The sequence below is a fragment of the Dama dama genome, chromosome 29 (genome assembly GCF_033118175.1).
Source record: "Dama dama isolate Ldn47 chromosome 29, ASM3311817v1, whole genome shotgun sequence".
Lineage (NCBI taxonomy): Eukaryota > Metazoa > Chordata > Mammalia > Artiodactyla > Cervidae > Dama > Dama dama.
Window position 1 is genome coordinate 48,438,975 of NC_083709.1, and position 23,106 is coordinate 48,462,080.

A 23,106-nucleotide genomic window follows, 5' to 3' on the forward strand; every position below is an offset into this window, starting at 1 on the left:
AGAGAAAGAAAGCCTAAAGCAGCAGGGAGGCCAGCTGCTGGTCCTCTGCTGGAAGAAGGGCTCACAAATTCATCTCAAGACCAAGCTTTTATTTCCTTGGGGAGTCCACCATCTCTTAATCACAAAAGCAATAAGAATTTCCAATATGTTGCTCTGCCGTGCCTAATCAGTTGTTCCAGCTGCCAGTCATCAGCACGGTCTAGGGGCTCACCTAAAAGCCCTCTTCCAGCCCTGAAATCAACACTGACCCCTGAGGTGATGCCCCTGTCGGTAGCCTGTGTGTGCTGGTTTATTTGATCACAACAGTTTTGTTAATATTGCCCTGGATGCTGGAGGGTTCAGTTCTCTTCCTTAGGCTTTGATTGATAGGCCTCATTGTATGCCCCATTAGTAGAGTTTGGAAAATCATTCTGAGTGTGTATGGAAGGAAATTTTTCCTTTTGCGAATGACCTTACCCTTGCACTCTTAACATAGAGATTATCTTCCCAAGGTTAAAAAAAAAATCACTTGGCAAAGCTCAAGCATTTGTCTGTATTTGTTGTAGTGGTCTGGTTTATGTGAAGTTCTCAGGTATGTGAGACATTAAGAGATCAGCACTTGTCTGGTCCATAGTGAAGTGAAAGTCGCTCAGTCGTGTCCGACTCTGCAACCCCATGGACTGTCCATGGAACTCTCCAGGCCAGAATACTGGAGTGGGTAGCCTTTCCCTTCTCCAGGGGACCTTCCCAACCCAGGGATCAAACCCAGGTCTCCCGCATTGCAGGCGGATTCTTTACCAGCTGAGCCACAAGGGGGCCCAAGAACACTGGAGTGTGTAGCCATTCCCTTCTTTAGGGAATCTTCCCGACCCAGGAATCGAACCAGGGTCTCCTGCATTGCAGGCAGATTCTTTACCAACTGAGCTATCAGGGAAGTCCATGGTAGGGGCTAGAAAATTGTGTTTGAAAGAATGAAAGAATATTCTTACACCACAGTGAGATAGAATCCTGGGTAGATAGACTTTGATAGCTGGAAATTCCTAGAAGTCTCTGTAGGATGCATTTGCTATGCCATAATGGAAGTTTCTGAGAAATGTGGATCTTTCAAAGATTCAAGGGCAATCCTACTGAAGCCATCACTACCTGACTCCAAAGTTGTGTCCACTGTATATTAAGGTATATAAAGGTTGGGATTTAGATGAACATTGCAAAGCCGTGCTCTGTAGTTCAGTCCAGTCGCTAAGTCACATCCTACTCTTTGCTACCCCATGGACTGCAGCTCACCAGGCTTTGCTGTCCATCACCAACTCAAAGAGCTTATTCAAATTCATGTCCATCGAGTCAGTGATGCCATCCATCCATCTCAACCTGTCGTCCCCTTCTCTTCCTGCCTGCAATCTTTCCCAGCATCAGGGTCTTTTCACATGAGTCAGTTCTTCACATCAGGTGGCCAAAGTATTGGAGTTGCAGCTTCAACATCAATCCTTTCAGTGACTATTCAGGACTGATTTCCTTTAGGATCAAGGTTTGATCTCCTTGCAGTCCAAGGTGCTCTCAAGAGTCTTCTCCAACACCGTAGTTCAAAAGCATCAATTCTTCGCCACCCAGCCTTCTTTATGGTCCACCTCTCACATCATATATGACTACTGGATAAACCCTAGCTTTGATTAGATGGACTTTGTTGTCAAAGTAATGTCTCTGCTTTTTAATGTGCTGTCTAAGTTGGTCATAGCTTTTCTTCCAAGGAGCAAGCATCTCTTTTAATTTCCTGGCTGTAGTCACCATCTGCTGTGATTTTGGAGCCCAAGGAAAGGAAGTCTGTCACTGTTTCCATTTTTTGCTCACCTGTTTGCCATGAGGTGATGGGACTGGATGCCACGATCTCAGTTTTCTGAGTGTTGAGTTTTAAGCCACTTTCTCACTCTCCTCCTTCGCTCTCATCACGAAGCTCACTAATTCACCTTCGCTTTCTGCCATGTGTGGTGTCATCTGCAAATCTGAGGTCACTGATACTTCTCCCTGCAGTCTTGATTCCAGCTTGTGCTTCATCCAGCTTGGCATTTTGCATGATGTACCCTGCATATAAGTTAAATAAGCAAGATGACAATATACAGCCTTGACGTAATCCTTTCCCAATTTGGAGCCAGTCTGTTGTTCCATGTCTGGTTCTAACTGTTGCTTCTTGACCTTGCAGACAGGTTTCTCAAGAGGCAGGTCAGGCAGTCTGGTATCCCCATCTCTTTCAGAATTTTACACAGTTTGTTGTGATCCACACAGTCAAAGACTTTAGCATAGCCAATGAAGCAGAAGTAGATGTCTTTCTGAAATTCTCTTGCTTTTTCTATGATCCAACAGATGTTGGCAATTTGATCTCTGGTTCATCTGCCTTTTCTAAATCCAGTTTGAACATCTGGAAGTTTTAGGTTCATGTGCTATTGAAGCCTGGCTTGGAGAATTTTGAGCATTACTTTACTAGCGTGTGAGATGAGTGCAATTGTGTGGTAGTTTGAGCATTCTTTGGCATTGCATTTCTTTGGGATTGGGATGAAAACTGATATTTTCCTGTCCTGTGGCCACTGCTGAGTTTTCCAAATTTGCTGGCAAATTGAGTGCAGCACTTTGGCCATCTCATGCGAAGAGTTGACTCATTGGAAAACACCCTGATGCTGGGAGGGATTGGGGGCAGGAGGAGAAGGGGATGACAGAGGATGAGATGGCTGGATGGCATTACCGACTTGATGGACATGAGTTTGAGTAAACTCTGGGAGTTGGTGATGGACAGGGAGGCCTGGAGTGCTGCAATTCATGGGGTCGCAAAGAGTCGGACACGACTGAGCGACTGAACTGAACTGAACTGAACTGAGTACAGCACTCTCACAGCATCGTCTTTTAGGATTTGAAGTAGCTCAAATGGAATTCCATCACCTCCACTAGCTTTGTTTGTAGTGATGCTTCCTAAGGCCCACTTGACTTTGCACTCCAGGATGTCTGACTCTAGGTGAGTGATCACACCATCATGGTTATCTGGGCCATTAAGATCTTTTTTGTATTTCTTGAGTTCTTCTGTGTATTCTTGCCACCTCTTCTTAGTATCTTCTGCTTCTGTTAGGTCCATACTGTTTCTGTCCTTTATTGTGCCTGTCTTTGCATGAAGTGTTCCCTTGGTAGCTCTAATTTTCTTAAAGAAATCTCTAGTCTTTCCCATTATATTGTTTTCCTCTATTTCTTTTCGATGTTCACTTAGGAAGGCTTTCTTATCTCTCCTTGCTATTCTTTATAACTCTGTATTCAGATGGGTTTATCTTTCCTTTTCTCTTTTGCCTTTCACTTCTTTTCTTTCCTCAGGTATTTGAAAGGCCTCCTCAGAGAACCATTTTGCCTTTTTGCATTTCTTCTCTTGGGGGTGGTTTTGTTCACTTCCTCCTATATAATGTTACAAACCTCCATCCATAGTTCTTCAGGAACTCATCAGATCTAATCCCTTCAATCCATTTGTCACTTCCACTGTATAATCCTAAGGGATTTGACTTAGGTCATACCTGAATGATCTAATGATTTTCCCTACTCCCTTCAATTTAAGTCTGAATTTTGCAATAAGGAGTTCATGATCTGAGTCATGAACTGCTATGATGGAATAGCCATCATAGTCAACTAAAGAGTCTGAAATGCAGTTCTTGGATGCAGTCTCAAAAATGACAGAATGATCTCTGTTCATTTACAAGGCAAACCATTCAGTATCACAGTAATCCAAGTCTATGCTCCGACCAGTAATGCTGAAGAAGCTGAAGTTGAACGGTTCTATGAAGACCTACAAGACCCTCTAGAACTAACACCCAAAAAAGATGTACTTTTAATTATAGGGGACTGGAATGCACAAGTAGGAAGTCAAGAAACACCTGGAGTAACAGGCAAATTTGGCCTTAGAGTACAGAATGAAGCAGGGCAAAGGCTAACAGAGTTCTGCCAAGAGAATGCACTGGTCATAGCAAACACCCTCTTCCAACAACACAAGAGAATACTCTACACATGGACATCACCAGATGATCAACACCGAAATCAGATTGATTATATTCTTTGCAGCCAATGATGGAGAAGCTCTCTACAGTCAGCAAAAACAAGACCGGGAGCTGACTGTGGTTCAGATCATGAACTCCTTATTGCCAAATTCAGACTTGAATTGAAGAAAGTGGGGAAAACCACTTGACCATTCAGGTGTGACCTAGATCAAATCCATTATGACTATAGAGTGGAAGTGAGAAATAGATTTAAGGGACTAGATCAGATAGACAGAGTGCCTAGTGAACTATGGATGGAGGTTTGTGACACTGTACAAGAGACAGGAATCAAGACCATCCCCAAGAAAAATAAATGCAAAAAAGCAAAATGGCTGTCTGAGGAGGCCTTACAAATAGCTGTGAAAACAAGACAAGTGAAAAGCAAAGGAGAAAAGGAAAGGTATACCCATTTGAATGCAGAGTTCCAAAGAATGGCAAGGAGAGATAAGAAAGCCTTCCTTAGCGATCAATGCAAAGAAATAGAGGAAAATAATAGAATGGGAAAGACTGGAGATCTCTTCAAGAAAATTAGAGATACTGAGGGAACATTTCATGCAAAAATAGGCTCAGTAAAGGACAGAAATGGCAGGGATATAACAGAAGCAAAAGATATTAAGAAGAGTTGGCAAGAAAACACAGAAGAACTGCGCAAAAAAGATTTTCACAACCCAGATAATCATGATGGTATGATCACTCACACTCACCTAGAGCCAAACATCCTGGAATGCGAAGTCAAGTGGGCCTTAGCAAAGCATCACTACTAACAAAGCTAGTGGAAGTGATGGAATTCCATTTGAGCTATTTCAAATCCTGAAAGGTGATGCTATAAAAGTGCTGCACTTAATATGCCAGCAAATTTGGAAAACTCAGCAGTGGCCACAGGACTAGAAAAGATCAGTTTTCATTCCAATCCCTAAGAAAGGCAATCCCAAAGAATGCTCAAACTACCGCACAACTACACTCATCTCACACGCTAGTAAAGTAACACTCAAAATTCTCCATGCCAGGCTTCAGCAATATGTGAACTGTGAACTTTCAGATGTTCAATCTGGGTTTAGAAAAGGCAGAGGAACCAGAGATCAAATTGCCAAAATCCGCTGGATCATCGAAAAAACAAGAGAGTTCCGGAAAAACATCTATTTCTGCTTTATTGACTATGCCAAAGACTTTGACTGTGTGGATCACAAAAAACTGTGGAAAATTCTTCAAGAGATGGGAATACCAGACTGCCTGACCTGCCTCTTGAGAAACCTGTATGCAGATCAGGAAACAACAGTTAGAACTGGACATGGAACAACAGATTGATTCCAAATAGGAAAAGGAGTACGTCAAGGTTGTATGCTGTCACCCTGCTTATTTATCTTACATGCAGAGTACATCATGAGAAACGCTGGGCTGGAAGAAGCATAAGCTGGAATCAAGATTGCAGGGAGAAGTATCAATAACCTCAGATATGCAGATGACACCACCCTTGTGGCAGAAAGTGAAGAGGAACTAAAAAGCCTCTTGATGAAAGTGAAAGAGGAGAGTGAAAAAGTGCCTTAAAACTCAACATTCAGAAAACTAAGATCATGGCATCCGGTCCCATCACCTCATGGGAAATAGATGGGGAAACAGTGGAAACAGTGGCTGACTTTATCTTTTTGGCTCCAAAATCATTGCAGATGGTGATTGCAGCCATGAAATTAAAAGACACTTACTCTTTGGAAGGAAAGTTATGACCAACCTAGACAGTTTATTAAAAAGCAGAGACATTCTTTGTCAACAAAGGTCCATCTAGTCAAAGCAATGGTTTTTCCAGTGGTCAAGTATGGATGTGAGAGTTGGACTATAAAGAAAGTTGAGTGCCACAGAATTGATGTATTTGAACTGTGGTGTTGGAGAAGACTCTTGAGAGTCCCTTGGACTGCAAGGATATCCAACCAGTCCATTCTAAAGGAGATCAGTCCTGGGTGTTCACTGAAAGGACTGATGTTGAAGCTCAAACTCCAGTACTTTGGCCACCTGATGCGAAGAGTTGACTGGTAAAGACCCTGATGCTGGGAAAGTTTGAGAGCAGAAGAAGAAGGGGACAATAGAGGATGAGATGGATGGATGGCATCACTGACTCAGTGGACATGGTTTTGGGTGGACTCCAGGAGTTGGTGATAGACAGGGAGGCCTCGCAGAGAGTCAGACACGACTGAGCGACTGAACTGATCTGAGCCAGAATTCTATAGTTAATTCCTCCAAGTCTCTGGTCATTATTTTTGTCTCAGGCAATATCCACAAACATTGCCTTGGACTCTGCATGCAAAGCACTCTGTGTCAACACTGAATTATAAGCTTCTACAAGATTATCTAAGCAGAATAGAATTTGTTTTATACTTCTCATTCTGTCTGTTAGAATATAAAGGCAAATCATAGATTTCTTTTTGCTGACAGGTAATTTCTTATACCCTACCTAAGAAACTGTTCCATACACTTTCTTTACCAGCTGAGCCACCGGGGAAACCCATACACTTTCTTTAATCTGCTTCAAATTGAACCCTAAAGTCTCACTTCCTTATTCTTATGGGGTCCCCAGTCAAAGGGTCTCTGCCTGTTTCAGTGTCATTCACTGGCTATAGCAGTGAATGGGAGGGCTATAGATGTATGTTTAACTGTTGATCAGTCAACATGTGACCTCAGCACAGCTGGAGGGAAAGTTTCTGAGCCTTGAAACCTAAACCATACACCTCTTATGTTCCATCTCACATCCCCTTCACTACCTGTCCTTACCTGTGGCCATTTCTATGGCAACCACATATAACTTGACAGCACCTCCCCTCAATTGCACTAATTTTCTGTCCTCAGGCTTTTCTGATGCCCTGATGTGGGGCATCTGTGAGAACTTTTAGCCACTGTGGTACATGTACCTACTTGGAAGTGTGAGGGAAGTAATACCCTTTACCAGTGGGGGACAGGAATTGGTGGATGAATGTTCCTTTCTGTCCTTGTCCTGTTCACGGAACGCAGGATGGTCTCCAATGGCATTTAGATCGTGTTCATCTTCATTTACTGAATAAACGTGAATGATGCATTGGAGACAGTAGTCACCAAGGGTATCTGGTTCTCTAGTCTATCCCAAAACCTGGCTCAGTGTCTGTCACATGGTAGGTGCCCCATAAATACTTGTGGAATAATTGGCTACTGAGAGATAAATGAGAAGAACACAAGTAACTCTATGCACACAGCAAAAATACTGAAATAAGTACAGAAAGGTAGAGGATATGACAGGCAAAAAGCACAGTAGCATAAATTGCTATGACATATTTGAGGTGTGGTCAGTTGTCTGATTTGGCCAGAGATTTGGGCACATTTGGAGGCCACAAATAAGATTTGGACACCATTTGGTGCTGCATCCTAGTAAGTCTCAGTATTTTGATATAATGATTTATAGAGATCTGTTCCCCTTATTCAACTGCAACCTCCTCAAGGACAGGAACCCACATATAGTAGAGTGGCTAGCATGTAGTAGATACCAAATAAATATTGAATTAAAAATGTAATGGTTGGAGGATGGGTGGATGGATGCATGATTGATGGATGATTGGGCCTGGCTATTACATAGACTGAAGGAGAGGACTTTAAATAGGCCTGACTTTCAGTGCATGGCAGGCTACACACAATACCAAATTTCCCAGCCTATTTCATTGCAGCTAATGCAAAAACGAAGCTAATATCGCTGATGTAGACCTTTGGGAAGCAGCACATTTTCTATTGAAACACAAAGCAGAGCGTGGAGTGTGCATACCAGATTTCTCTGTTACTCATGGGTTGTAAACAGCAAGGCAGCACTTCCCTGTGATAAACACACACACACATACAAAAACACCTCCAGGGGATAATAAGTGATGGGTGCATTCAGCAGGTACAACAAAATAAATAGGAGAGTTCACGTCTCCGCATTAAGGCAGAAAAAAAATTAGTTGTGTTTTCACAGTGTCTCTGTGACCTCTTATTATTCCATTAGTTTTTGGAATAGTATATAAAACACCAAGCTTCATGCTGACAAACCCCATATTGAAACTATTGCCACAGTCAATCCAAACAGCCTTCTCCCGTGGGTAAAATTATTATTTGGAATACAAGCAGAATGTGGTTGCCTGAGCGAGCTGAGCATAAATGAGGTAGTGATTCATAGGTGACTCTAGCGAGTTTGCAAATGTGCAGCTTTTCTGGAGGCTGACGGGCAACAGAAGCCCCGCATTGCCCTTTTGAGCCAGTAAGCATTTTCTAGTCTCACCACCTCTTCAAGACCTGGAAGACAGTGGAGGACGCAGGCGTCTGAGGACAGAAGTCATCCTGACACAATGCTGACTTGCCAAAAATAAAACCTTCAAATCAGATCACATTCCTGTCAGTAGCTTTTTGAGCGGGAAGATGATAATTCTGCTTCCTCACATGTTCCTTTAAGTACTTGAACTTTTGTTTCATTGGATTAAGCTTTTGGGGGCTGGGTCATCTGGGGTATTAATTCTATCCTGGAGAGGTTGGAGAAAAGTGTGCTGGTCTAAAAATACAGCTCCTGAACTTCTAAACCTTCAAATCTCTTTGATTATGTGGCTTCTTTTTCTGAATCCTGAACCTGATTTTTCAAATTTTTTTAAATCCATTTATTCTTTAATATCAGTAGAGTAAGTTCAAAGAGAGCAGAGATGGGTATAAAGCTCTGCAGAGCTTTGTATAGAGAAGGCAGTTAAAGAGTCAGCATAATGATGCTGCTATTATTGCCGCATAATGAGATATCTGCTGAGTAGGTCCGGACTTGGAGAGAGCCTCTTTGGTAGTGATAGACTCTAAAAGTGACAGGTCCCCGTTTCTTCTATGATACCGTACCAATTAACTGATCTAAATGGGTACATATTTAAGTTTGAGGTCATGTACAGTTCTCAAAGGCTAGACTGCCCCCAAGAATGAGGCTGTAACTGACTCTCTGTGTCATAACAGACAACAGTGGGAAAGGATCCCAGAGGCCACTTTTCCATATTTTGTGGTGTTGGGAGATGACTCGTTTTTTATAAAGACTGGGTACATTTATTCATCACACCATTGGGAAATGCCCAGGGTCGGTTAGACTCTCAAGTTAAAAGCACGTAGGGTCCTACAGTGGTACTAGGATCCGGGGAAGCTCTGTTCTCAATTACATGGATTTAGCAGTGATGGGGAGGCTAGGAGTGACCCACAGCGCCTCACTGCGGCGCCAAGAAAAGGAGGGAAGCATGGGTCAGCAGACCGAACGCTCTGTTACCTGACTCTCATCCCCTGTGACTGAAAAGTGCAAATACAGAGACCTTCGCCCAGGTACAAACATTACAAGATGGACTAATTACACAGTGTCCAGACGGGGCCCTTGCCGGGCAGGGCAGCTCTTATGAGGCAAACCGTGAACATCAGCCTGGAGTGAGCGGACATGAACTCCTCAGGCAGCAGTAAAGGTGCATTAGCCAGGAACCTGTTCCACCATGAAAACAGAAGCTGTGTATATCCAGTAAGGGGAGAACTGTTCCCTGAAAACCACCAAGAGGAAAACAAACAAGCCCCTAAAATATGCTTGCTGTCAGCCTTCAGTATTTAAAAAGCATGCACTTCATTTGGGGCGCAGTCTGATGCTTGTTCTCCCTTGATTTCAGCTTCCATTTTCTCCAGCAATCACTCAAGCCGAAGCGGAACAGCTGCCGGGGCCGTGCCACCCCCACATCCTGTCAGTCACCCTTCTCCGGGACATACTGTACAGGGGAGCCCCCACAACCCCTCCTCCCAGTTACCGCCACTCGCAGCTGTGGACGCCGGAGCTGAGAGGTAAGGCCATCTGTCTCTCTCTTCTAATAGGTGGCGCCGCTAAACCTCTCTCCACCGAGAAGAGCTTTGACAGTTGCTGAGTTTTATTAATAATCCATTGGTGGGTTGAATTACCCAAAGGTGACATTTTAAAAGTACATACACAGAGCACGTGAATCAAATACCTCATTATCTGTTTAACTTTCCATGGGGGGAAAAAATGAAGATACTGGTAATAATCAACTAAAGTGTCTGATACTGAGAAAACAGATCAGAATTTTCTTGTCTTTCCTTAGTTTGTTTCAGGGATTCAATTTTAAGGTAATGTCCCTATAGGTTGAAATGCTTTCCAGATATAAGATGGTACCTTCAGAACCATAGATCAGTAGTGTTATCTTAAGAGTACAACATAAAAGGGCACAGGATTTTAAATGCACCACCAGAAAGGGGCTGTTCACTGAATACTTTGTGTTGATACCACCCTTGTAAAGAGTTTCTGAAAGAAAATTTTAAAATCTCGACATTTAGGTCCCTGTCTTTGGACTGCCCAGCTGTCTTGTGGTATGACAGTATGCCTCTCCTGTTCTCTCCACTTCTCATCTGGCTTGAATTGACCTATGGAGGGGTTACTCCTAAACATCCACAGGGGAAAAAGTTCTTGTGGGCACCTCTATGCAATCCTGGAGTAGTAGACATTAGGTGGACAAAATAATGGGTTGAATAGGCAGTAAGAATAAAGTTTTGAATCTTTGATGTCACCAGCGATCTGTGGTTTTGTTGCTGTTGGCCTGGTCTAGGAGTTGTTTAATGTGTTAAGTCCACTGAGCCACATTTTAAAAATTTATGCCTACTGTTTATTAATACATCTGTTCACTTAAGAAGCATCCTTTGAGTCCTTGGTAGAGAAGGAACTCAAGTGACAACATAGTAAAGTAATTAAGGCTTGAATCAGAGGGGAGAGTCAGGGAAAATACAAAGGAGGTTATTGTAGGAGTCTTTGTGAACAACATAAAGACCTGAACTAAAGTAAAGCAATAAGATGGAGAGTTTATTCAAGGGCTATTAGGATACTGAATCACTAATTATTAATGTATGTGTGGGGTAAAGAACAAGGACCAGAATTCATTCTTGAGTTATATCCCAAGACATCAAGGTGGAAAATGGTGCCATTAACAGAGGAAAAGAGGGTGTTGAGTAGAGGGAAGGGCGGGGAAGACAGGATGATAATTAATGGACTTTAGGGTTTTGAGTTTTAGGTGGCTGTGAAACATCCGTGTGGATGTATCTGTTAGGCAATTAAAACATGGATCGGAATATGTTATCCTTATCTTAACACTTCTGTGTTCATGGCTAAGTGTAAACAAATGATTAGCCTTCTCCCACAAAACCTGTCAGCAAACCAGAACAAATGATAATCATCTATTAAGTTCACAGACTTGCCAGTGATCAGATATATTTCCGTAAATTCAGTTGAGCTTGTTCATTCTAGGATTTTATTTAGCTTCCAGTTGGGTTTTAAGTGATATTATTCATAGGCTTTTCATCATCCCATTTCATTCTGCCTGCCCGAGAACCATACCCTACAAGGTAGTGAAGTTAAGAAACCATCCATAGGGGCCTCTTCCTCTTTGCCTCATCTTCTTATTGGTACTTGTAGACTCTTTACAAGTATATAAGAAGAAAGTAACCTGTGTGTTTTCTTTTTTGTACACAGCCTTTGAAAGAATAAATGTGGAAAAAGATTGTAGCCATTAATGGAGTAAAAGACAACAGCCACCCAAACACCAGATTAAGTCCCAGCTCCCACAGCTGCTGATTTTTTGAATGTGTTCCTTAGAGGCTCCTGCTGCTTAGCTTGTTTCAGTTTTGTCTTTTACATTTCATTTTTTATTTTATAATTTTTTTTTAAATTTCATCTTTTGTATGTTGGTAACATATTTAAAAACTGTAAGAATGGCACAATGAACACCCATATACTCTGCCCCCATGTTCACCAGTTGTTAACATTTTGCCACCTTCTCTATCTTTCTCTTTCTGACTTGAGAGATCCTTGATTTCTTTATTTGCTTGCCTGTTGTTTCTAAACCAATGATGATTGGTTTAGAGATTGTTGGGATGAGAGATTGTTGGGAATATCAATGAGCATTAACCCTAATTACCTTAGGAAAGATCTCCTCAGAAGTACATTTCTCCTATATAATCACAATGTAATTCTCACACTCAGGAAATTTAACATTGATTAAGTGTTATTATCTACTATGCAATCAATATTCAAATTTCCTCATATGTGTGAATAAAGTTCTTTATACATAGAGGTTTTTATTTTATGATCCAGGATCTTATAAGGATCATATTTTTCATTTCTTTTCTGTCTTCTTTATTCTGATGAATTTTCCTAGCTTTTTAAAAACTTATCATCTTCTTCATCATTATTATTATTGTTTTTTTTTTTCATGACATCAACAGTTTTTGAAGAACTCAGGATATTTATTTTGCAGAATGTTCTGAAATTTGAACTTATTTGATTTTTTCCTCCTAAACAGATTTGTTCATATTTGGCAAGAGTAACGCTTAGGTGATGGGGTGTTCCTTAGCTCTGTTGAGCCTCAGTGTGCAACTCACAGGGAATTAGGATTAGATGAACCAGAGCAGGTAAAGCACCTAGATTGTTACATGGCATGAAGATAGTCAACCTTCACATAGCTGAAAGGTTCAGGTTTGGAAGCCAGGGGATGTTGTCAAATGATTGCAGTGACTGATAATATAAAAAGCCAGGGAAGAGTAAATGGAGAGGCAGGGGAGGGTGGTGTACTTTGTATGGCTGGGTGAGTGAAGTGGATATTTTCACTTTTGTGGCTTTGCCTTGCTGCTCTGCTCTCCCCACGGGATGTGTGCCCCATTCCTCTGCCAGCCCAACTAGAAGGAGCAAGGGCATGGAAGGTTATCTCTTCCAATCATGTTTGAAGATGAGGATGACTTGAAACAGCCCTGAATTATTCACTGTGTTTGCATTAGTGTTCAGCATAAAAACACTAAGAGGAAATGTGCTTACCTTCCGCTTTGGGTTTATATATCTTTGCCTCTGTTTGCCTGGGAAATCCCCCAGTAAAAACTTCAGCAGTTTTCCTAACGGAAATAAGTTTATCACACTTTGCGAATTTTAGTGGGAAACTGGCATTTTCCCCCCGCTTTGCGGACATTGATTCATCATTTATTTAACTTTAACTTGTTAATAAAATGGGCTGAGTCACTGTCATAAGTCAGGAAATGTCCAGTGCATCAATCCAGTTAGCATGAGGTCCTTTGATCCTTCCCATCGTAAAATAAAGGAAATGCAAGTTCTCTCAATTTGACAAAGTTCCATTTTTATTTTGAAATATTATCTGAATGATACATCATTTCAGTGATTTAAGCCAAATCACACCACATCACCTAATGTTGACTTAAAATTATTATGGGAAGTGGTGTTTTACTATGTCATGTTGATTGAGCCAGTGGTGCTTTATGACAGTGGCTTCCCATAAGAGGAACCCAGGGTCTTGGGAAATGTTAATTTACTGAGTTTCAAAGTATGTCTGTTAGACTAGAGAAAATAAACATTGATGGAAATCTTTTTTTTTTTTGAGATGGAGAAATCTCCCAGTCCCAAGAATAAGTCAGCTAGACTTGTGTCACTGATCTTGTCCAAAAGCATGCCTCTCTTCATGCCAAAGAAGGCCACAAATATGGTGTGCTTTGTAGTACAAGTGACAGACGTAGGGGACTTGTGGATTTACCAGAGTGGAGTGACATGTAAAGGGCTTCCTATGAGCCCCACCTCTGAGCCAGAGAAGACTAAAAAAAGGAAAAGATGTGCTCTTCCCTGAAGAGAATACATTCTAGTACTCAGGACTCTAGTACTAGTACTCTAGGACTCAGCATCAAAGAATGGTAGGGACAGTTTTTGAGAACATAGTCTAAATACCTTAACCAATTAAGAAATGTCAGTTCTTGAGTCTATATGAAGTATTGGGAAGAGTTACTATTTTCTATTCATATCAGATGTAATATTGCTAGAGTTCTAGGTACTTTGATGTATGTGCAGTCTTTCTGTGTCTTTGAGTAACCAGGGCTGGTCGTCATAGACAGCATTTTCTAATTCACCATTGGGAACGTTTTGTGTCTTTTCTGGATGCCAATGGGTTAAAAATAGACATTGTTTTCTATGTAATATCTTTGCAATTATGTAAAGTTCTTTTGCTCTTGTCAAATCAACCTGCTCATTGACTTAATTTGGTTGTTTCTTCATTTTAATTCAGGATCTTTCTCTGTCTAAAGAGACAGAAAGCATATTCTCTCAATGTCTTATCATCCTTGACTAAATGTTATCAGCCTTGGGCTTCGCTTAATACTCAATTTGCCTCTTGCAGCTCCCCAGTTAAATCACTGGGTCCTTATTATCCAACTTGTGTCTATTTGCTAACTAGATTATTAGTTCTCTGAGGGCAGGAACCTAAAGTTTCCTTGTAACCTCCAGGTTTCCTATGCTTCTCTTCACAGTGGTAGATCCTAAGGAGGGTTTAACAAGCAAAAAGGATCAGTGAGGGGAATGCCTCAGAAAGGGGGTTCATTACCAAATCCTGTTTCTATCCTGGAGGAGTTTCTAGAAAGGATTACTCCCCTTGATTCATTGGTCCGAAGGGTGGTGAACTTAGTTCTCAAAGGTCCTACATCATGTCTAACCTGCATACTTCTATAGAGTACAGTTCAGTTCAGTCACTCAGTCGTGTCCAACTCTTTGTGACCCCATGAATCACAGCAGGCCAGGCCTCCCTGTCCATCACCAACTCCCGGAGTTTACCCAAACTCATGTCCATTGAGTCGGTGATGCCATCCAGCCATCTCAACTTCTGTCGTCCCCTTCTCCTCCTGCCTTCAATCTTTCCCAGCATCAGGGTCTTTTCAAATGAGTCAACTCTTCGCATCAGGTGGCCAAAGTATTGGAGTTTCAGTTTCAGCATCAGCCCTTCCAATGAACACCCAGGACTGATCTCCTTTAGGATGGACTGGTTGGATCTCCTTGCAGTCCAAGGGATTCTCAAGAGTCTTCTCCAACACCACAGTTCAAAAGCATTAATTCTTCAGCGCTCAGCTTTCTTCACAGTCCAACTCTCACATCCATACATGACTACTGGAAAAACCATAGCTTTGACTAGATGGATCTTTGTTGGCAAAGTAATGTCTCTGCTTTTTCATATGCTGTCTAGGTTGGTCATAACTTTCCTTCCAAGGGGTAAGCTTCTTTTAATTTCATGGCTGCAGTCACCATCTGCAGTGATTTTGGAGCCCCAGAAAAATAGGCTGACACTGTTTCCACTGTTTCCAAATCTATTTCCCATGAAGTGATGGGACCAGATGCCATGATCTTAGTTTTCTGAATGTTGAGCTTTAAGCTAACTTTTTCACTCTCCTCTTTCACTTTCAAGAGACTTTTTAGTTCCTCTTCACTTTCTGCCATAAGAGTCATCTGCATATCTGAGGTTATTGATATTTCTCCTGGCAATCTTGATTCCAGCTTGTGCTTCCTCCAGCCCAGCGTTTCTCATGATGAACTCTATATATGAGTTAAATAAGCAGGGTGACAATATACAGCCTTGATGTACTCCTTTTCCTATTTGGAACCAGTCGTTGTTCCATGTCCAGTTCTAACTGTTGCTTCCTGACCTGCATACAGGTTTATCAAGAGGCAGGTCAGGTGGTCTGGTATTCCCATCTCTTACAGAATTTTCCACAGTTTTTTGTGATCCACACAGTCAAAGTCTTTGGCATAGTCAATAAAGCAGAAATAGATGTTTTTCTGGAACTCTCTTGCTTTTTCAATGATCCAGCAGATGTTGGCAATTTGATCTCTGGTTCCTCTACCTTTTCTAAACCCAGATTGAACATCTGAAAGTTCACGGTTCACGTATTGCTGAAGCCTGGCTTGGAGAATTTTGAGCATTACTTTACTAGCGTGTGAGATAAGTGCAATTGTGCAGTAGTTCGAGCATTCTTTGGCATTATATTTCTTTGGGATTGGAATGAAAACTGACCTTTTCCAGTCCTGTGGCCACTGCTGAGTTTTCCAAATTTGCTGACATATTGAGTGCAGCACTTTCACAGCATCATCTTTCAGGATTTGAAACAGCTCAACTGGAATTCCATCACCTCCACTAGCTTTGTTTGTAGTGATGCTTTCTAAGGCCCACTTGACTTCACATTCCAGGATGTCTGGCTCTAGGTGAGTGTCACACCATCGTGATTATCTGGGTCATGAAGATCTTTTTTGTACAGTTCTTCTGTGTATTCTTGCCACCTCTTCTTAATATCTTCTGCTTGTGTTAGGTCCTTACCATTTCTGTCCTTTATTGAGCCCATCTTTGCATGAAATGTTTCCTTGGTATCCCTGATTTTCTTGAAGAGATCTCTAGTCTTTCCCATTCTGTTGTTTTCCTCTATTTCTTTGCATTGATCGCTGAGGAAGGCTTTTTTTTTTTTTTTCTTTTTTTAATGTTTCCTTGCTATTCTTTGGAACTCTGCATTCAAATGGGAATATCTTTCCTTTTCTCCTTTGCTTTTTACTTCTCTTCTTTTCATAGCTATTTGTAAGGCCTCCTCAGACAGTCATTTTGCCTTTTTGCATTTCTTTTCCGTGGGGATGGTCTTGATTCCTGTCTCCTGTACAATGTCACGAACCTCTGTCCATAGTTTATCAGGCACTCATAGTTGTTTTAATACAAATGTTCATGCATACACACATTGCTGGGAGTCTTGCCTTTGCTAAGGTTCCATTTGCTTTCCTGTGGTCTTTAATACTAGATGCTCAATACTAACTATTCTCACATCTAAATAGCTCAAACTAGGCCTACTTTGCTGTATTGCCCTTCCCAGAACTTCCTGAGTAAACAGGAACATGGATATCTTCACCCACTCACCTTTTCCATAGACATATACACACATTCCCTCTCTACACTTAATCTTTTCTCTCTCATTTTAATCCTCTATTATGTGTGCAATAATGGCTAGATCATAAGTATCATATAAAATATTAGTTTATCAAAATGAACCCTAGCATTGGGGTTCATTCATTTATTGAGTCAGTCAGCTGGTGTTTGGGCACCAGTGCAATATACTAGACACTGAGGATATGTGATGAAGGAGACTGATGGGAGTCCTGCAGTCTTTAAGCACCCAGTCCTGTGAGAGCTAACCAGGTCAATTGGTGGTCATAATTTAGGATGTTAGGAAGGGTTGCTACAGGAGATGGTAGAGGCACCTAACCAAAATTGGGGAGGCAGAAATAGAAATCTGAAGGTCTATAGGACCGTATGTGTATATATATGATGTATGATATTGCCTGACATATATATATATATATATATATATGTATATATTTTATAAAAACTAAGAGGAGTGAGAGCAGGCAAGAGTGGAGCTTCATAAATAAATGTTGGAAGAGCCTCATGAACTGCTATAAGGAGTTTGGGCTTTATCTTGAGAACAGGCTTTGTGTATTTGGCTAAGACAGGTACCCTGGTGACTCTGGTATACATTTCAAAGGCCTCCATATCCTATTATCCATCAAGCAAGAGTTCAGAACATATTCTGGGCCCAACAAAAGAAGAAATTATTAAGAGTGTATGAATGATTTGATAGGATGCTCACCTAATGCCAGGTCACGAGCATCATTCTTTGGGTTTCAGCCCTTTCTATTCAGAAGACAGTTATCCACATTTCGCTTCCCATTAAGGGGTCAATTTCTTTCTAGAAAAGTGACTTACACAGATATTCAAGATTAAGAGAGGTGAGGTCCAAAATCCACCCACCCGACACGTCTACTTGAGAATTGAATGTAATGAAAGTTGTTCTGATGTTGATGCTGTAGGCACAAAGAGGAAGAAAATTCCAATATCCTATTCTGTCTCCTAGATAATGGAGATTACAGCATTGGATCTTAGACTGGAAAGGCTCGAGATCCTTTTTTCTGTTTTGTTTTCCTTAAATCTGTGGGAAACTTCTGGTACTTCTTGATGTTTATTCCAGGGCAGAACAGCCCACCAGTCTTAAAACTTCTTAAATATTGATCATGACCACAGCCATGCTTCATCCTCTGTGGAACATATCAATTGGGTTATAGGCCTTTGGAATGAGCTTTCTTCTCACAGTGATATTCACTTTACTATTAAAAATAGCTTCTTATAAATATGCCACCCAGATTCATTCCCAGTAAGTCACCCATACCAGGAAATTGGTGATATTTGTTACTTTCTTTTTACCTACCCAATGATTCTGAATGGTTCTTTTGGAAGAAAAGTAAAACAACAAAGGCATTGCTGAGCTAGCTTCCCTAGTCCTCTCTAATCTCTCTCTAATTTAAACGTCTGTGTTGTCTGCCAAACTTTTATGAGCCTAATTTAGCTCTACCTTCAAATACATTTTAAGCCTAATCAACTCTACTCCTCCAAACCTTCTTCACCGCTATCCCCTTCTATCTCAAGTACAACAGCCCCCTAACTGGTTTTCCAACATCCGGTCTTGCCTACCCACAACCTTCTACCTTCACCCAACACACACATGGTCTCAGCTCCACACCACAACAAGCGCTTCCCTTAAAGGGTAAATTGAATCACTGAGGGTTTCCTACTGACATCTGTGTTCCCACCATTCTTGGAAGAAAGTCCAAGCTCCTTTTTCTAGTGTGAAGGGCAGCAGTAATCCTGAACAGATGACTGATGCTTTCCCATCTCCACATTCTTCTCTGTGTGACTTCATGGCAAAGCAGGAGATGCTGATGTGAGCTTTTGTGTGTTACTCCACCAAACAAATAACTTGATTTGTGGTTCAAATATTCATTCACATCAGACTGTTTTCCATGGATTTTAAATTTTGAAATGCTCTATTTCCTTGTTTTCAAATTAATTGTAAACACACATCACAGACTATCTATTAGAAAGTCTATAAAAGGAATTATAATTTTTAAGTGCCAGTGGAGTATTTTCACCTCTGAATGCCAAATCAGCCATCTTTGTTTTGTTCCCGCATTCCAAACAGATCCACTTCATGTGAAGCCTGAGATGGTATTTTTTTAATCCCCTTGGGTTTTCAGTCAGGAAAGTGAGTCATGACAGTAACAAGGAAGGCTTGAGGTAAAATAGAATTCTTTTTCTTGAAATCTCTACTTGAATGCCTTAGCATGAAGCAACATGGAGTTCACTAAGCCATTAGAGTATTCAGATGTAGGCAATGTGTTCTTTTCATATACTTTGTCTGAAAGAGCAAGTTATATAGAGCCGGAATTCCTAAAGTGAAAGCCCACAAACCATTCTAGCCCGAGTCAAGATATCCACATTACAAAGTACCTCATCTCTGATATAGAAAAGGCTGGAAAGGAAATCCTCTGCTTAATGTTTTAACAGTGTGATCTGGAAATCAACATCATCTTTTCCCCTCTCAGGTGGAGACAGTTGGAGAAATTGGCTGCTGAGAAACTGTGTATGTTTTTGTAGGTGAAGGACTGTTTGTTCATTAGTGGTGAGGAGTCTTATTGAAGCGAAGAGAAACCAAAAGACAAAGTTCTTTGGGTTAGTCTTTTTTGGTTAGTCTTTGGGTTAGCCTCCTTTTTCTGAGAAATAGTCTTTAGTTGCTTTTCTATTTAGTTGCAAGGAGAAAAACTTTTCTCTGTTTTAATCGTCTTCCTCAGAGTAAATGGCTGAAACTGTTCTCTTGAATAAGATATTCTCCCCTCAGAAACTGGTTTCTGGACAAATACTCAGCTGGCCATTCATACCAGTTCGACAAAGGTATCTACCTGGACACAAGAACTGACACTAAGTTGGGAACCATGTCTATGGAACCAATAGTCTCAACAGAGTAATTTCTTCAACAGCAACAGTCAGCATTTATTATCTTTGCATAGTACTGGATGAGGTGCTGGAAATGCAAAATCATAGCATTTTGAGGATTTAATGCTCTTGTCATCTATAAGAACCAAGAACCCGTCTGTGCACACGCTAAGTTGCTTCAGTAGTGTCCAACTTTTTGCAAGCCTATGGACCATAGCCTGCCAGTCTCCTCTGTCCATGGGATTCTCTAGGCAAGAATACTGGAGTGGATTGCCATGCCCTCCTCCAGGGAATCTTCCTGACCCAGGGATTGAACTCACATCTCTTACATCTGCATTGACAGGTGGGTTCTTTACCACTAGCGCCACATGGGAAGCCCTAACCTTTCTCTAGAGATCAAATTGCAAACATCCGCTGGATCATTGAAAAAGCAAGAGAGTTCCAGAAAAACATCTATTTCTACTTTATTGACTATGCCAAAGCCTTTGACTGTGTGGATCACAAAAAACTGTGGAAAATTCTGAAAGAGATGGGAATACCAGACCACCTGACCTGCCTCTTGATAAACCTGTATGCAGGTCAGGAAGCAACAGTTAGAACTGGACATGGAACAACAGACTGGTTCCAAATAGGAAAAGGAGTACATCAAGGCTGTATATTATCACCCTGCTTATTTAACTTATATGCAGAGTACATCATGAAAAACACTGGGCTGGAAGAAGCACAAGCTGGAATCAAGATTGCAGGGAGACATATCAATAACCTCAGATATGCAGATGACACCACCCTTATGGCAGAAAGTGAAGAACTAAAGAGCGTCTTGAGGAGAATGTAAAGGTTGGCTTAAAGCTCAACATTCAGAAAAGTAAGATCATGGCATCCGGTCCCATTATTTCATGGCAAATAGATAGGGAAACAGTGGCTGAATTTATTTTTCTGGGCTCCAAAATCATTGCAGATGGTGATTGCAGCCATGAAATTAAAAGACGCTTACTCCTTGGAAGGAAAGTCATGACCAACCTAGACAGCATATTAAAAAGCAGAGACATTACTTTGCCAACAAAGGTCCATCTAGTCAAGGCTATGGTTTTTCCAGTGGTCATGTATGGATGTGAGAGTTGGACTATAAAGAAAGTTGAGCACCACAGAATTGATGCTTTTGAACTGTGATTTTGGAGAAGACTCTTGAGAGTCCCTTGGACTGCGGGGAGATCCAACCAGTTGATCCTAAAGGAGATCAGTCCTGGGTGTTCATGGGAAGGACTGATGTTGAAGCTGAAACTCCAATACTTTGGCCACCTGATGCGAAGAGTTGACTCATTTGAAAAGACCCTGATGCTGGGAAAGATTGAGGGCAGGAGGAGAAGGGGACAACAGAGGATGAGATGGTTGGATGGCATCACTTACTCAATGGACATGAGTTTGGGTGAACTCCAGGAGTTGGTGATGGACAGGGAGGCCTGGCGTGCTGTGGTTCATGGGGTTGCAGAGACAGACACAACTGAGTGACTGAACTGAACCTTTCTCTGTGAATTTTTATATATATCGTGTTTCTTTTAATTCATTTCTATAGCCAATTATTGAGTCTCATCTTCAGGAGAAGGTATTAAAAATTCATTTGTGGTTACTACAGTAGTAACCTGACATTCTTCAGATGAAGGAAAAAAATGCATATAAACAGCACATGTTATTACTGACCAAACCACCACCCACCTAGTTTCTTTTCAAATTTATGGATTATATTGACTTCTGAGGTCTCATTTAGCAGTGGCTTTCAAAGGCACCCAGCTGTACTGGCAAGAGTACTGCATTGGATGTCAGTTCTAAAAGTCCTAATGTTGTCAAGAGACTTGTGTTTGCAGTTTGAGACCATGAGAAAGGCCCGGAAGAAGCCATTTTTTAATCTACCTATACCTTGCTTTCTCCTATTTGGACAAAAATCACTCTTTTCCCCTCATTTCTCATCTGGCATTCTCATTCCTGTCTCTTCTGAATGTTTTTCTCTCCTCCGGTGCATTCTGTTGCAAGGCAGACTGAACTCTGTGCCTAACACTGCTGAACAAGAGAAAGCCTTCCCTTAGCCACAGGACCATGAGTTAATCCCGTTGTTTTGACCTCCTCAGAGCTGCCCAAGGGATGACATCACTACAGAACTTTTTTCCACAGCAGTATTTTTGACATGAAATGTCTAAGACCACTCTGGATAAATGTTCTTCTGGTTGGCACCTTTTTGTAAAGAGGATTTGGCAGAATCAGACTTTTCTTTCCTTTTTCCCCTTCACATCAGATTCTGAAATAAGACAAACAACCAAGTCACAGCCAATTCTGCAGTCAAGATATTCCAAAAAGCCTGGCTGTTGGTTAAATGCGTCCTGCATAATTCGTTTCTGTCACATAGCCTGGATGTCCATTCCCCCTCGCTTTGCATTTCCACCGGGGAGTAATAGTGTGATGCCATAGACCCTGTTGCCCTGTGCACAGAAAAAAATACTCTTCTCTGCCTTGGGCATTGAATACTTTGTTTTCTTGACTTATAACTTACTCCATAAACCCAAGTGGAGAAGCTTTCCTGCAGAACACTCCATCCTTTCTATTTCCCTCATTATATATTTCCCTCATTATATATGTGGCTTCTTTAAAAAGCCTTGATGATCATTTCACCTATGACCAACTTCACAGCCCTCATTTTGTCATGCTTTGTGGAGACTCAGGCAGTTATTTTTTAGCCTTAAACTCATCCAACTTGATAAATTATTTGCGGTTAATATTGACCCAGACTCTTGTAAGGAGAAAAACACTAAGCCCTTCCAGGGGATGGATTCAGCTCTTTGAGTAGTTTGGAACCAAGTCTTCAGATGAACATACAGCTCTTGGCCTGCTTCGGTCCTGCCCAGATGGACAGTGTTGCAATTACCCACACTTCCCCAAGGCCGTTTCTTCATTTCTGAAAGCTAGTCTTGATTGTCTCAGAAGCAGAATTCAATTTGCAGTTCCCCCAGTAACGTGCTGTGATTCATTCGAGGACAAATCTGGATTGAACTGAGTCCAAGTGTCTCTTTTGTGAGACAGAAGGGAAGTATAAGTAGATACTATAGTCACCCAGATGAGTCAGCCAGGAATTCATGAAGTGATTCATAAATTGTTATAAAGACCACTAAAGTCTACTAAAATGGAGCGCTGTCTGGCTATACAAAGTGGGGTATTATCATTGGGGGGAGGGGGTTTAGATGTTAAATCAGATGTGAAATCCTTAAAACTGTGCTTTTCTTTTTAGGTTTTGAAAAGGATTCCTTTTTTCCCCTTCTGCAGTCAGCCAACTGCTAAAGCCATTTTTCATTGATTAGTTTTCACAGATGAATTTTAAAACCACTACAGATGATACCCCACAATTCTTTGGGGGAATAAAGAAT

The 23,106-nt window shown here is 41.3% G+C and overlaps 1 protein-coding gene across 10 annotated transcripts in view; it reads left to right on the forward strand.

The window, feature by feature from the left end:
- The window catches only part of GLIS3 (GLIS family zinc finger 3), a 674,957-nt gene that overhangs the window by 610,664 nt on the left and 41,187 nt on the right, over window positions 1-23,106 (forward strand). For all 10 annotated transcript variants that reach the window (XM_061132893.1, XM_061132892.1, XM_061132901.1 and 7 more), the window contains one exon: window positions 9,689-9,857. In XM_061132893.1, the coding sequence (XP_060988876.1) occupies window positions 9,689-9,857 (169 nt within the window). The remainder of the gene's footprint in view (window positions 1-9,688; window positions 9,858-23,106) is intronic.